Raw genomic sequence first — 13,839 nt, 5'->3', positions numbered from 1 at the left:
TGGGGGGTGTGTGTTGGGGGGTGTGTGTTGGGGGGTGGGGGGTGTGTGTTGGGGGGTGGGGGGTGTCTGTTGGTGGGGGGTGTGTGTTGGTGGGTGGGTGTTGGGTGGGGGGGGTGTGTGTTGGTGGGTGGGTGTTGGGTGGGGGGGGTGTGTGTTGGTGGGTGGGGGGTGTGTGTTGGGGGGTGGGGATGTGTGTTGGGGGGTGTGTGTTGGGGGGTGGGGGGTGTGTGTTGGTGGGTGTGTGTTGGGGGGTGGGGAGTGTGTGTTGGTGGGTGGGGGGTGTGTGTTGGGGGGTGGGGGGTGTGTGTTGGGGGGTGGGGATGTGTGTTGGGGGGTGTGTGTTGGGGGGTGGGGGGTGTGTGTTGGTGGGTGGGGGGTGTGTGTTGGGGGGTGTGTGTTGGTGGGTGGGGGGTGTGTGTTGGGGGGTGGGGATGTGTGTTGGGGGGTGTGTGTTGGTGGGTGGGGGGTGTGTGTTGGGGGGTGGGGATGTGTGTTGGGGGGTGTGTGTTGGGGGTGGGGGGTGTGTGTTGGTGGGTGGGGGGTGTGTGTTGGGGGGTGTGTGTTGGGGGGTGGGGGGTGTGTGTTGGTGGGTGGGGGGTGTGTGTTGGGGGGTGTGTGTTGGTGGGTGGGGGGTGTGTGTTGGGGGGTGGGGATGTGTGTTGGGGGGTGTGTGTTGGTGGGTGGGGGGTGTGTGTTGGTGGGTGGGGGGTGTGTGTTGGGGGGTGGGGATGTGTGTTGGGGGGTGTGTGTTGGTGGGTGGGGGGTGTGTGTTGGTGGGTGGGGGGTGTGTGTTGGGGGGTGGGGATGTGTGTTGGGGGGTGTGTGTTGGTGGGTGGGGGGTGTGTGTTGGTGGGTGGGGGGTGTGTGTTGGTGGGTGGGGGGTGTGTGTTGGGGGGTGGGGATGTGTGTTGGGGGGTGTGTGTTGGTGGGTGGGGGGTGTGTGTTGGTGGGTGGGGGGTGTGTGTTGGTGGGTGGGGGGTGTGTGTTGGTGGGTGGGTATTGTCAGGGCGGAGTGGTGTAAAGGACAGAGTTGGTGGGGGCGGGGTTCCCGGTTTGGCGGGGGGCGTGTCTGGGATGGGGGCATGCTGGGAAGGCGGTGTGTTCGGGTCTATTTTGTGAATGAGTTCTCCGTCCTCTCCTGCTGCGCCTGCGCAGCCTTTGTACCTATCGCGAGAAGTGGGATGTGATCGGGTTGGAACCGACGGAGACTCATCCGTGGACTCGGCCTCCCTGTGGAAAGGCGTGAGGCGCAGTTTGATTTACATCCTGTTCCTCCTTCTGTTTACTTTTACTCTCCCTCTCCCTCTCCCTCTCTCTGATTCTTCCCAGCACCGCTCCTTTCCCTTGGTGTCACATCTTAGAAGCTTCCGGGGCCTCAGGCTGGGGCACACTTCTGATTGGACACAAATAGCCCCACCTCCTTTTGTCATTGGCTTTTGCCGCCGTGAATCGCAATCATTGAATTGGGCGCCCTGCTGCTGATAGGCCGATGTGTCCTGAACTGCGCCTTCCCATTGGTTAGCGTGAAAGGCCGTAATGCTGAGATCCCATGCGGATTGGCCCCACATTCACGTATCCAGCGCCCGATTGGTCGCGTCCTCACGCTCCCCCTGTCAATCAGAAACGACTCAACCCTTAAAGGGGCAGCACGACCGCTCTTAAAGGGGCAGCACCATTCTCAGAAGTCAATTTTAACTTTTAATATATAAAAAAACCATAGGTTGCGCGCATTGTATGTTATAAAGGGACAAAGGAGAAAACCTTTTGGCCCCTCCATTTGTCTCGCTGATGACTGATCTCCACCTGAGTCCTGCTTTCCCATATTGTTTCCATTGAGAACAAAAGCCTATCAGTTATAGAAGGGCTAGCAGCAGCAGTGACCCATCGGCCTTTCCAATTCTCAACTCCACAGGGCAGTGAGTGCTCTCTGATTGAATACATTCAAAACAAACGTCAGAGTTTTGGCTACCGAAGGAAATGAGGGCAGTACGGAAACCTTGAGTTTATGTGGAAGATCTGCCATTCTTTCATTGAATGGTGAAACATGGTCAAAGGGCCGAATGGCTTACATTTACTCCTTCCTTGTGTCCTTGCCGGAGAGGGGACCCCTTGAAAGTGTGAAACAAATAGAAGTGTTTCAGAGATAGGAGAGGCTGTCGATGCTGGAGAATCTGAGATAACAAGGTGTAGAGCTGGAGGAACACAGCAGGCCAAGCAGCATCAGAGGAGCAGGAAGGCTGACGTTTCTGGTCTGGTTCCCCCATTCCTGAAGAAGCCTTCCTGCTCCTCTGATGCTGCCTGGCCTGCTGTGTTCACCAAATAGAAATGTTCTGTTTAAAATGGGCCATGTCCAAGGTGACTGAGTTATTTTGCTGAGGTACCATTCCGTCTATTAAGCCACTTTGTCTCCCTCTCGTCAATACTGTAATCTCCACAGCATCTCTTTTGTTAACGTTGTCTCCTTTGCTTCTAACTGACAGGAAAGGAAGCATTTCCTACGCCGCAGATATGGCCGATTGGCACGCACACTTTCAGAATGAACATGAGGAGGATCCAGAAGAGGCTGAAGATAATGAAGGTACAGAGAATGTAAATAAAATCTCTGTACCTTAAAAAAAACCCTTTAAGGGCAACACATTCTACACATATTGCGTCTCAAATAAGAAACAGGGCCTAAAGTAGGCCATTCAGCCCCGAAACCTACCCTTCTATAAGATCATGTCTGAGTGTGCCAGAGATATCAACTCTTCTTTTGATCCAGCTCCTCATAACTCTCAATTCCATAATATTTTAAAAACCTACTTACTTTGTTTCAATTCTTAGAGTGGTGTAGCCTCCACAACTCTCTGGAGTATAGATATCACTGTCCTCTAGGAGAAGAAATTCCTTTGTATTTCAGTTCTAAATTATTGTCTCCTTATTCTCTAGCTATATGCATTAGTTTGAATCTCTCCTACTAATGGAAACATCTTAATATCTGCCTTGTTATGCCCCCTCGAGATCTGTATGCTTCAATAAGGTCACCTCTTATTTTTCTAAATTCTAATGGATACAGGCCTAACTTGAATTGATTTAAATCTTTTTCACCATATATTTTTAATATAAATACAGTGAAAAGTCTATACTGTAACCATGAATTGGCACCATTCTCATTAACTTAAAACAAAATTGAAAAATAAAGAAAAATAACTTAAAGAGACTCCAACTTTTCCTTCCCTGCCTCTACAGTCGTGCTCCAGGCTTCACCAGCGCCCCCCACTATACTTAGAACTTAGAATTATAAAATCCCTACCATGTTGAAGCAGGCCATTCCACCCATCAAGTCCACAACGACCCTTGAAAGAGCACCCTACCCAGATCTACACCTCCTACCCTATCCTTGCGTTTCCCATGGCCAATCCACCTAAACCTGCACATCTTTGGACTGTGGGAGGAAACCGGAGCAAACCTGCACAGACACGGGGAGAATGTGCAAAGTCCGCACAGACAGTCGCTCGAGACTGGAACCGAACCCAGGTCCCTGTGAGGCAGCAGTGCTAACCACTGCTGTTCTCAATAAATCAATCCCTTCAGTCCAGAAATCAGCCCAGTGCGTCTCTTATGAACTGCCTCCAACACCAGTATGACCTTTTAAAATACGGGACCAGAACTGTGCGAAGTACTGCAGTTACAGCCTCACCAATACCATGTACACGCATAATGAGACGTTCCCATTTTTAAAACTCCTTAAACCCCCCTACCAATAAAGGCCGTAATTCCCTTTGCCTTCTTAATTACTTGCTTCACCTGCATGCTAACTATTTGTGTTTAACGCACGAGAACACCCAGGACCTTCTGCACTGCACTATTTTGGAGAATCTCTCCATTTAAGTAGTAGTCTGTCTTTTGATTCTTACAATCAAAATGCAAGACCTCACACTTTATTAAATTGAACTTCAGTCTGTAATGTTTTGTCCACTTATTCAGCCTATCTTTGTCCCCTTGTAGATTCTAATGTCCTCACCAGAACATGCCTTCTCCCATAAGTGGCGACTTGTAAACTTTTCACTGTATTCATTTAAGTACATGTGACAATAAAGATTATTTAATTCAATCCAATTATGTAATATCAACCTCCTCCTCCAAGTCATTAACATCGAGAGTAATAGTTGAGGACCAAGGGCTGATCCTTTCGGCGTAGTTAAGACTCTACCCATTGAGACGGGAGTAAATTCAAAGTAGCTTTCTGTTTGAAAGAAACTCAGCTTGTGCAATGGAGCAGATTAAACCGTTTTAGTAGAACACACAACTTATTCATTGTTTTATTGAATTTTGAAAAAATGGACGATATTGAAAAGAAATGTTGAATGGCAAAGAGTTGCCTCTGGGTATGTAGATACCAGTATATCAGTATTGGCTACTCCCCTTAATTAAATACATAGACACTGACTGATTCCACCGAATTCCAGCAGTACCCCAGTTCACCCAGGCTGTGCTCCAAATTCCTGCCATACTTGACCCTTCTAGTGTTTATTATTAACACTGAAGAAATCACTACTTACATTTTAGGGAATTTTTTTTTGAACACTACTCACCCCCAGTGCAGCTAAGGACTTGCCGTGACTTGTCCTTCAAGATGTTTAATGACCATCAGCTCCCACGCTATGGCAGGACTAAGTACATAGCAAAGCCAGTATTGGGGAATGATTGAAACTAAAAAACTGCAAATGCTGGAAATCTGAAACAAAAACAGGAATAACTGGAAAAACTCAGCCGGTCTGGCAGCATCAGTGGAGAGAAAGCAGAGTCTACGTGTCGGGTCCAGTGACCCTTCAGAATTGAAGTACAGCTGTTTCTGTCTTTGTTGAGGAAGGATTGTCTTTCCTGTGTTGCTGTTAGTGTATGTGCAGTCATAAGAAATAGGAACAGGATTTGGCCATTCAGCCCCTCGACCCTGTTCCACCATTCAATAGGATTATGGCTGATCCAACATTCTTCAAGTTTACTTTCTCACCTTTTCCCCATAATCTTTGATTCCCCAGCTGTTCAGCAATCTTCTGTCTATCTCCCTTGATCTCTCTCTTTCTCTTGCTCCCTCCCTCTCTCTCTCTCTCCCCTCCCCTCGCTCTCTATCAACTTATCTCGGGTTTAAATATACTCACGGACTCTGCCCCCACAGCTGTCTGTGGCAGGGAGTTCCAAAGACACTCACCCCTCGAGAGAAGAAATTCCTCCTCTTCTCAGTCTTAAATTGGTGCCCCTTTATTCTGCATCTATGCTGTCTGGTCCTGGGCTCTCCTGTGAGGGGGATCATCCACTCAGCATTTACCCTGTCAAAAACCCTTAAGAGTCATATCTGATTCACAACCTGTTTAACCTTTGCTCATAAGACCATCTCTCCTTTCTAGGGATCAGCCTAATGAACCTTCTTTGAACTGCCTTCAAAGAAATACTATCTTTCCTTAAATAACAGGATCAAAACTGTTAATAATACTCCAGGTATGGTCTCATCAGAAGTTGTATAGTTGCAGGAAGACTTCTCTACTCTAATACACCAACCCCCTTGAAATAAGGGCCAACATTCCATTACCCTTCCGGATTCCCTGCTGCCCCTGTGTTCTAGCTTTCTGGGTTGCATGCACAAGCTCCCCCCACCAAGTCTATTGTTCATGGAAAGAACCTGCACGTAAAGTCTTTTAAAGTTGGGGGTGGGGATGGAACCTGTTACACTGCAGCTACCACATGGTACTAACCGAGCAGAAAGTGCTCCTGCTCTTACTGCCTGCCATTGATGTACCAGCAGAATTTGCAGATTGTCAGTCGGTCTGTTTGGCCGCATCATGACATACCTGTTGTGGCTGTCAGGTCCCAAGGCAGGACTTGAACCTGCTGTTCCTAATCCAGACACCCATCACTGGGTCACAGATCTCTTATCCTTGGGGCGGTATGCTTGTCCTTGGTGCCATGAGATCTTGTGGGTTTGAGTACCAATCCAGGATTTGAGCACCTAATTGGGGCTGACACTCCATTACAGTACTGAAGGAGTGCTGCACTGTCCAAGGTGCCAGAAATGCTAAACTGATTCCATGTCTGTCTTCTAAAGGATCCTGTAGCACTGTTTTCAAGAAGAGCGAGGGACTTCTCTCTGGTGTCCTAGTCGATATTTACCCCTCTATCAGCGTCACTAGAGTGGATTATCTGGTCATTAGCCCGTCGCTGCATGTGGGCATTTGCTATGTGCGAATTGACCACAGTGCTTCCTACATTACAACAGTGACTACATTTCAAATATTCTTCATTGGCTGTAGAGCCCACAGGAACATCCTGAATGTGTGAAAGATGCCGCAAGATACTATAGGATCTTATCACAGCGTGGTTATGGCACAGGAGGCTATTTGGCCTATTATTTCCATGATCACTCTTTGCAAGAGCAATTGTTTTATTTCCACTTTACATCTTTTTCCTGAAGCCCAGCTTTATTTTTCTCTTCAGATAGTTGCCCTTTTGGGAGACACAGTTGAACCTGTATCCATCACACTCTCAGGAAGTGCACTTCACACCATAAACACTCACTACATATAAAAGGTTTCTTCACCTACCTGTTGCTTCTTTTATCATTTGCCTCAGGATGGTGTCCTCTGGTTCTCTACCGTATCCCCAAAAGGAGTGGTTACTATCTACTCCATCCAGATCCTTGCGATTTTGGACACCTCTATTGAATCTCTTCTCAACTCGCTGTAGGAACAGTCACGGCTCCTGTACTCTATCCATGGAAGTGAAGTTCCTCATCCCTGAAACCATTCTCATGAATCTTGTCAGCACTCTCCCTAAGGAGAAGGAGATGGCCTAGTGGTATTATTGCTGGACTTTTAATCCAGAGACCCAGATAATGCTCTGGGAATAGTGGGAACTGCCGATGCTGGAGATTCTGAGATAATAAGGTGTAGAGCTGGATGAACACAGCAGGCCATTTCCGAAAATGGGTCCAGACCCCAATCGTCAGCTTTCCTGCTCCTCTGATGCTGCTTAGTCTGCTGGGTTCATTCAGCTCTACACCTTGTTATCTCTAATGTTCTGGGGACCCAGGTTCAAATCCTACCATGACAGATGATGGAATTTGAATGCAATGTTTAAAAATAATCTGGAATTAAGAGTCTAATGATGACTGTGAATCCATTGCTGATTGTCGGAAAAACCCATCTAACTCACTAATGTCCTCTAAGGAAGGAAACTGCCATCCTTAGCTGGTCTGCCTCCGTGTGAATCCAGGCGCTCAGCAATGTGGTTGGCTCTTAACTGCCCTCTGGGCAATTAGGGATGGGCACTAAATTCTGGGCCAGCCAGTGATACATTTCATACTGTGAATGAATTTTAAAAAACTTCCTATAAACCAGTAACCAGAATCAGACAACAGACTCCAGCCGAGGGCTAACCGATGTTTTACAAAGTTTCACTGTAACCTGCTTCTTTTTACTAAATATCCCTATTTGTAAAACTCAGGATCACATATGCCTTTTCCAACCTGTCCTGCCAACGTCAGTGATTTGTGCGTATGTACGCCCAAGTCCCGCTGCTCCTGTCCCCCCCTTCAGAATTACACCCTTCAGCTTAATGTCTGACTTATTTTTCCCTCCAAACGCATCACTTCACGTGTCTCTGCATGAGTGTCACCTGCTATGTGACTGCTCATTCCATCGACCTGTCTATGAATTTGTTTTAGTCTCTGATGGGATATGGGCATCTTTGGTGAGGCCTGCATTTATAGCCCATCCCTAATTGCCCCTTGATCATTTTAGAGGCCGTGTCGGAGCCACACCAGTAGATCTCCCATTCGAAAGGGGATTAGTGAACTACATGGTTTTTAGTGACAGTTAACAAAGGTGGCATGGCTGCCATTGTCTTATCTTTTAATTCACGATCATTATTCAGTTCAAATTTCACTGCCTGGCCTTGTCCTCAGAGGATACTGCCCAGTGACATTACCACTACACCACTCCCTCCTTCCCTCCTTTCTTGACGTTTTAACGCTATCCTCTTCACAGTTCACAATAATCCAAGCCTTTTTTTAGTTTTGTTTTTACAAAAGTTGTGTCATTGTAGATGCAACGACAGAAATGTTCCTGCTGTGTGTCTTAGCCACAGCCTCCAGAAGCTGTGAAGACGGCCCTTGCCCTGAGTCATGAACTCTTTCTCACTCCCTCTCCTCCCCCTGCACATCTGGTGTGTGTCTTCCTGTGCTTCCAGCATTTTCTGCCTTCATTGCAGATTTCCAATGCCTGCAGCATTTTGCTTTAGTTTTGAAGAAGCCGATGCCTGTATTTCTCCAAGTCAGCCTATTTAAGGCTGTTAGACCACAGTTACAGACATTTATTTACAAAGGGGAAAGGTGTATCAAATGCATTGGGATTTTGCAGAGTCACTGTTCTTCCAAACAGAAATAATAAGAACTAGGAGCAGGATTAGGCCATCTGGTCCCTTAAGCCTGCCCTGCCATTCGATAAGATCATGACTAATCTTTTTGTGCACTCAGCTCCACTTACCTGATGCTCGCCATTACCCTTAGTTCCTTTACTGTTCAAAAATCTATCTTTGCCTTAAAAACATTCAACAAGGTAGCCTGAGCTGCTTCACAGGGCAGGGAATTCCTGGATGGGTCAGAGCAGGAATGATGTGGTTACTCACACAATCACCTTCCTCACTTTTCCATCTGTTCTTTCAGAGGATATCAGGTATGCTGGAAGGGACAGCTTAATTTTTCTCATCGATGCCTCAGAAGCCATGTTTGAAACGAACAATGATGACACCTCAGCATTTGACATGACTATGCAGGTAAGAGAAGACTGATAAGGTAAGAGATAACTATTGGTATGTCCACTGTGGACACAGCTATGCAGCTCTGATAGTGTTGTGGTCACAATGCAGGCCCAGTGACCCAGAGATTGCGTTCAAATCCCACCGTGGTCTCTCGGGTTACGAGATACAGTGCAGCAACTCACTGAGGGTCCTTCGCCTGACCCACAACCATTCCCATCCAGAAAGACAAGAGTAACAGACACATGCACCACCTGCAGGTTCCCTGGCGGTGCTCAGCTGACATCTGTCACACTTGATTCCTGAAGTAAAACAACTTTAAAATCAGGGCAAGAAAAGCGGCACTTTTCATCATGACCTTGGAAGAGACCTGGGATTTGAAAGTGGCTTCAGATTTCAGGAGAGATAATTAGTCACCCTCTTGTAGAGCAGAGGACCTTGACAATAGTCAAGTCTTGAGAAGAGAAGGTTTCATTTTAGAAGTAAAATAATCCCCTGTGCAGCCTTTCTGCCCTTACAAAACTGCATGCTGTCCGACCCAGCATGAGCAATGGCACAGGAAAGCTGCCAGAGTGAAACTTGTTTATTGTGGAATTTCATTGATGGCACTGGTATTATTACCCATCCTTAATTGCCCTTGAGAAGTTGGTGGAGAACTGTGATCCCTGTGGCACAGGGACATCCGCAGTGCTGTTAGGGAGGAAATTCCAGCGTTTTGAACGAACAGTAATATACTTGCAAGTCAGGATGGTGAGTGGTTTGGAGGGGAACTTACAGGGCTGGTGTTCCCATGTATCTACTGTCACTGTCCTTTGAGAGGTAGAGATCAGGGGTTTGCAAGATGCTGTCTAAGGAGCCACAGTGAGATATAGAGCTGAAGAACATGGAAACAGACCCTTTGGTCCATACTGACCAGGTATCCTAAATTAGTCTAGTCCCATTTGGCCCATGGCCCTCTAAACCAGTCCTATTCTTGTACCCATCCAAATGTCTCTTAAATGTTGTAATTGTACCAGCCTTCACCACCTCTTCTGGCAGCTCAAGCCATACTTGCATCATTCACTGTGTGAAAAAGTTGTCCATTAGGTCCCTTTTAAATCTTTCCCCTCTTAAACCTATGTCCAAGTTGTTGCAGTATATGTTGCAGATGGTACACACTGCCATCACTGTACATCGATGGTGGAGGGAGTGAATGTTTAAGGTGGTAACTCTGGAGTGCTTTTGAATTGCTTTAAGCTAGATGTCCAGATGTTCTCTTATTCCACCAAGAACCAAATCTAGTTCTGCTGCTGACCGATGTGACTCTGTGCTTACAGTGTGTTCACAGGGTGTACACCAGTAAGATTATCAGCAGTGAGCGTGATCTGTTGGCTGTCGTGTTCTTTGGGACTCAGAAGCACAAGAACTCTGTAGACTTCAAGCATGTTTACGTTCTCCATGACTTGGACACACCAGGTAATGTTCAGCACCTAAAACCGAAGTTGCAAGAGAAGCTCAGCAGGTCTGGCAGCATCTGTGAAGAAGAAGATCAGAGTTAACATTTCAGGTCCAGTGACCCTACCTCAGAGCTGTTCAGTCCTGTCTGTTTAAACCTGCTATGGAGTATCTCCTGCCTGCACTCTTGGAGTCTTGCTCCATGCAAATTGTAACATAGAAAATTTAGCAGTGAACACCAACATGATGATGACAATGGGTAATCACTGCCCTAAGAGAACTAAAGGTTTTATCAGCGCACCAGAGGTGACATCTCAGGTCAGACAGTGCATTTTAGGTGTGAGGCTTTATTTAGAATCTAGTCTGTGTTTTAACTTGGAGTCAGACTGATTTTATTTCCAAAGTTGGGCAGTGACTTGAAAGTAACTCTGGGATTTGTATATTAATCACTTGAAACCTGCATCTCCTTTCTAACTGACTAAAGATTTAACAGCCATCTTAGGTTTGTTTGATACATTTACATCAGCCCTGTGACCCTTTGAGCTTTTGCTTATAAATTCTGTGCCTGATGTCACCTTTAACACCTAAAGAAGGAGTGAGATTTCGAAAGCTGTGTCTTCAAATAAACCAGCTTGTAACTGATGTCCATTTCAAGCCCACCGACTCCCACAGCTACCTAGAATACACCTCCTCCCACCCACCCTCCTGCAAAAATTCCATCCCCTATTCCCAATTCCTCCGCCTCCGCCGCATCTGCTCCCACGATAAGACATTCCACTCCCGCACATCCCAGATGTCCAAGTTCTTTAAGGACCGCAACTTCCCCCCCACGGTGATTGAGAACGCCCTTGACCGCGTCTCCCGCATTTCCCGCGACACATCCCTCACACCCCGCCCCCGCCACAACCGCCCCAAGAGGATCCCCCTCGTTCTCACACACCACCCTACCAACCTCCGGATACAACGCATTATCCTCCGACACTTCCGCCATTTACAATCCGACCCCACCACCCAAGACATTTTTCCATCCCCACCCCTGTCTGCTTTCCGGAGAGACCACTCTCTCCGTGACTCCCTTGTTCGCTCCACACTGCCCTCCAACCCCACCACACCCGGCACCTTCCCCTGCAACCGCAGGAAATGCTACACTTGTCCCCACACCTCCTCCCTCACCCCCATCCCAGGCCCCAAGATGACATTCCACATTAAGCAGAGGTTCACCTGCACATCTGCCAATGTGGTATACTGCATCCACTGTACCCGGTGCGGCTTTCTCTACATTGGGGAAACCAAGCGGAGGCTTGGGGACCGCTTTGCAGAACACCTCCGCTCAGTTCGCAACAAACAACTGCACCTCCCAGTCGCAAACCATTTCCACTCCCCCTCCCATTCTCTTGATGACATGTCCATCATGGGCCTCCTGCACTGCCACAATGATGCCACCCGAAGGTTGCAGGAACAGCAACTCATATTCCGCCTGGGAACCCTGCAGCCATATGGTATCAATGTGGACTTCACCAGTTTCAAAATCTCCCCTTCCCCCACTGCATCCCTCAACCAGCCCAGTTCATCCCCTCCCCCCACTGCACCACACAACCAGCCCAGCTCTTCCCCCCCCACCCACTGCATCCCAAAACCAGTCCAACCTGTCTCTGCCTCCCTAACCGGTTCTTCCTCTCACCCATCCCTTCCTCCCACCCCAAGCCGCACCCCCAGCTACCTACTAACCTCATCCCACCTCCTTGACCTGTCCGTCTTCCCTGGACTGACCTATCCCCTCCCTACCTCCCCACCTACACCCTCTCCACCTATCTTCTTTACTCTCCATCTTCGGTCCGCCTCCCCCTCTCTCCCTATTTATTCCAGTTCCCTCCCCCCATCCCCCTCTCTGATGAAGGGTCTAGGCCCGAAACGTCAGCTTTTGTGCTCCTGAGATGCTGCTTGGCCTGCTGTGTTCATCCAGCCTCACATTTTATTATCTTGGAATCTCCAGCATCTGCAGTTCCCATTATCTCTTCAAATAAACCTGTTGGATGATAACTTGGTGTCATGTGATTTTTGACCTTGTCCTGACAAAAAATTGGGTGGGGGGGGGGGGTTCTATCTCCACCTGTCATTTATCCGTAGTCCGTCCAACCACCCTGTCTTCTGCATAAAAACCAACATTTTCCCAGCTACTATCAATTCTGAGGAAGGGTCACTGGACCTGAAACATTAACTCCAGTTTCTCTTCACAGATGCTGCCAGACCTGCTGAGCTTTTACTGTTATTTCAGTTTTAGTTTCTGATTCCCAACATGCGCAGTTCTTTCGGTTTTTGTAATGACCAGGCTGTTTGTTAGTGGCTGAGAAATAACAATTGGGCAGAACAGTGGGGCATTTCATTGACTGGTTAACATTTGGGGATGTCTGAAATGGTGAAGGGTGATATATAAATGTCACTACTGCCGCTGTTGCTTTTTCATTCCCCCTATCACATTCACCCACCTTTCCTCACTGGATAAAAGCAGAATACAAAGGGTGCTGGAAATCTGAAACAAGCACAGTGAATGCTGGAGGAGTTCAGTATCTGTGAAGAGAGAAACAGAGTTAATGTTTTGAGTCCAATATGACTTCTCCAGAAGAACCTCTTTGCAATACTTTGCTTTGATGTGTGGGGCCCCGGCACCACATGAGGAGAAGTGAAGAAAGAGAGTTAATTTGCTGAGACAGGCACCACTGAAACTGCCCTGGGCTCAGTGAACAAAAATATTTATATTTAGACTGTTGTGCCTGGAGGACCATGAACTCGGTAAAAGATGCTCTTTGGTCTGCCTGAAACTTGTTGGTCTTCCAGAGCAAGGGGTGTTACAGACTGGCACATCCCAAGGTCCAAGACTACACGCTGAGGGCCGCAGTAAAACTTGGGGCTGCCAAGACCACTGTGTGAGTCCTTTCTGCCCAAGTTAAATGGGGGTCCGCTCAGTTATTGGACCCAGCTGTGCCCCAAATGCACATTGTTTATAATCTTGTAAGGAATGCCTCGAGTTAGTTTTTTGGGTAGAGTCAAACTCGAATGTCTGTTTCTTCATATATTACTGTACAGGGTGTAACGTGAACTGACAAATAGCAACAAATTTCAAGGCAGGTAATGTCAGCATGATTGCATTGTGTTTTGATGTTCTTTGTGTCGACTTCAATGAGACGCAGTTTAAAGAGAAGGACTGATAGCTAATGGTGGCTGAAGTGAGTCAGTCCCTCTTATTGCCGTAGTTTTACGGCAGTGTTAGCTGACACCTGCATCTGCAGCCCACTCTGCATGTGCATTCGTTTGAAGAACATCTGTGCGCATGGTTCTAAAGACAATGCACACAATTTGTCCAGACTTGATTATAACTTGCTCTAATCAGCACCATGTGCTGTAATTCCACCTTGGTATTATCTAAGGTTTGAGGCAGCAAGGTGCCTCAGCACTGCTGCCTCACACTGTCAGGGACCCAGGTTCAATTCCAGCCTCGGGCAACTGTCAATGTGGAGTTTGCACATTCTCCCCGTGTCTGCATGGTTTTCTACTGGGTACTCGGGTTTCCTCCCACAGCCCAAAGATGTGCAGGCTAGTTGGATTGGCCGTGCTAAA

The 13,839-nt window shown here is 47.5% G+C and overlaps 1 protein-coding gene across 1 annotated transcript in view; it reads left to right on the top strand.

Moving 5' to 3' along the window:
- Window positions 1-1,118: 1,118 nt before the first annotated feature.
- xrcc6 (X-ray repair complementing defective repair in Chinese hamster cells 6) overlaps window positions 1,119-13,839 on the top strand; it is a 57,521-nt gene continuing 44,800 nt past the window's right edge. Inside the window, exons 1-4 of the mRNA XM_059640569.1 lie at window positions 1,119-1,242; window positions 2,481-2,578; window positions 8,699-8,808; window positions 10,107-10,245. Of these exons, the coding sequence (XP_059496552.1) occupies window positions 2,509-2,578; window positions 8,699-8,808; window positions 10,107-10,245 (319 nt within the window). The 5' untranslated portion in view covers window positions 1,119-1,242; window positions 2,481-2,508. The remainder of the gene's footprint in view (window positions 1,243-2,480; window positions 2,579-8,698; window positions 8,809-10,106; window positions 10,246-13,839) is intronic.

Source organism: Stegostoma tigrinum, chromosome 38 (genome assembly GCF_030684315.1).
Source record: "Stegostoma tigrinum isolate sSteTig4 chromosome 38, sSteTig4.hap1, whole genome shotgun sequence".
Lineage (NCBI taxonomy): Eukaryota > Metazoa > Chordata > Chondrichthyes > Orectolobiformes > Stegostomatidae > Stegostoma > Stegostoma tigrinum.
Note: the sequence above shows the minus strand (reverse complement) of the source record. Positions and strands in the feature narration are given on the sequence as shown.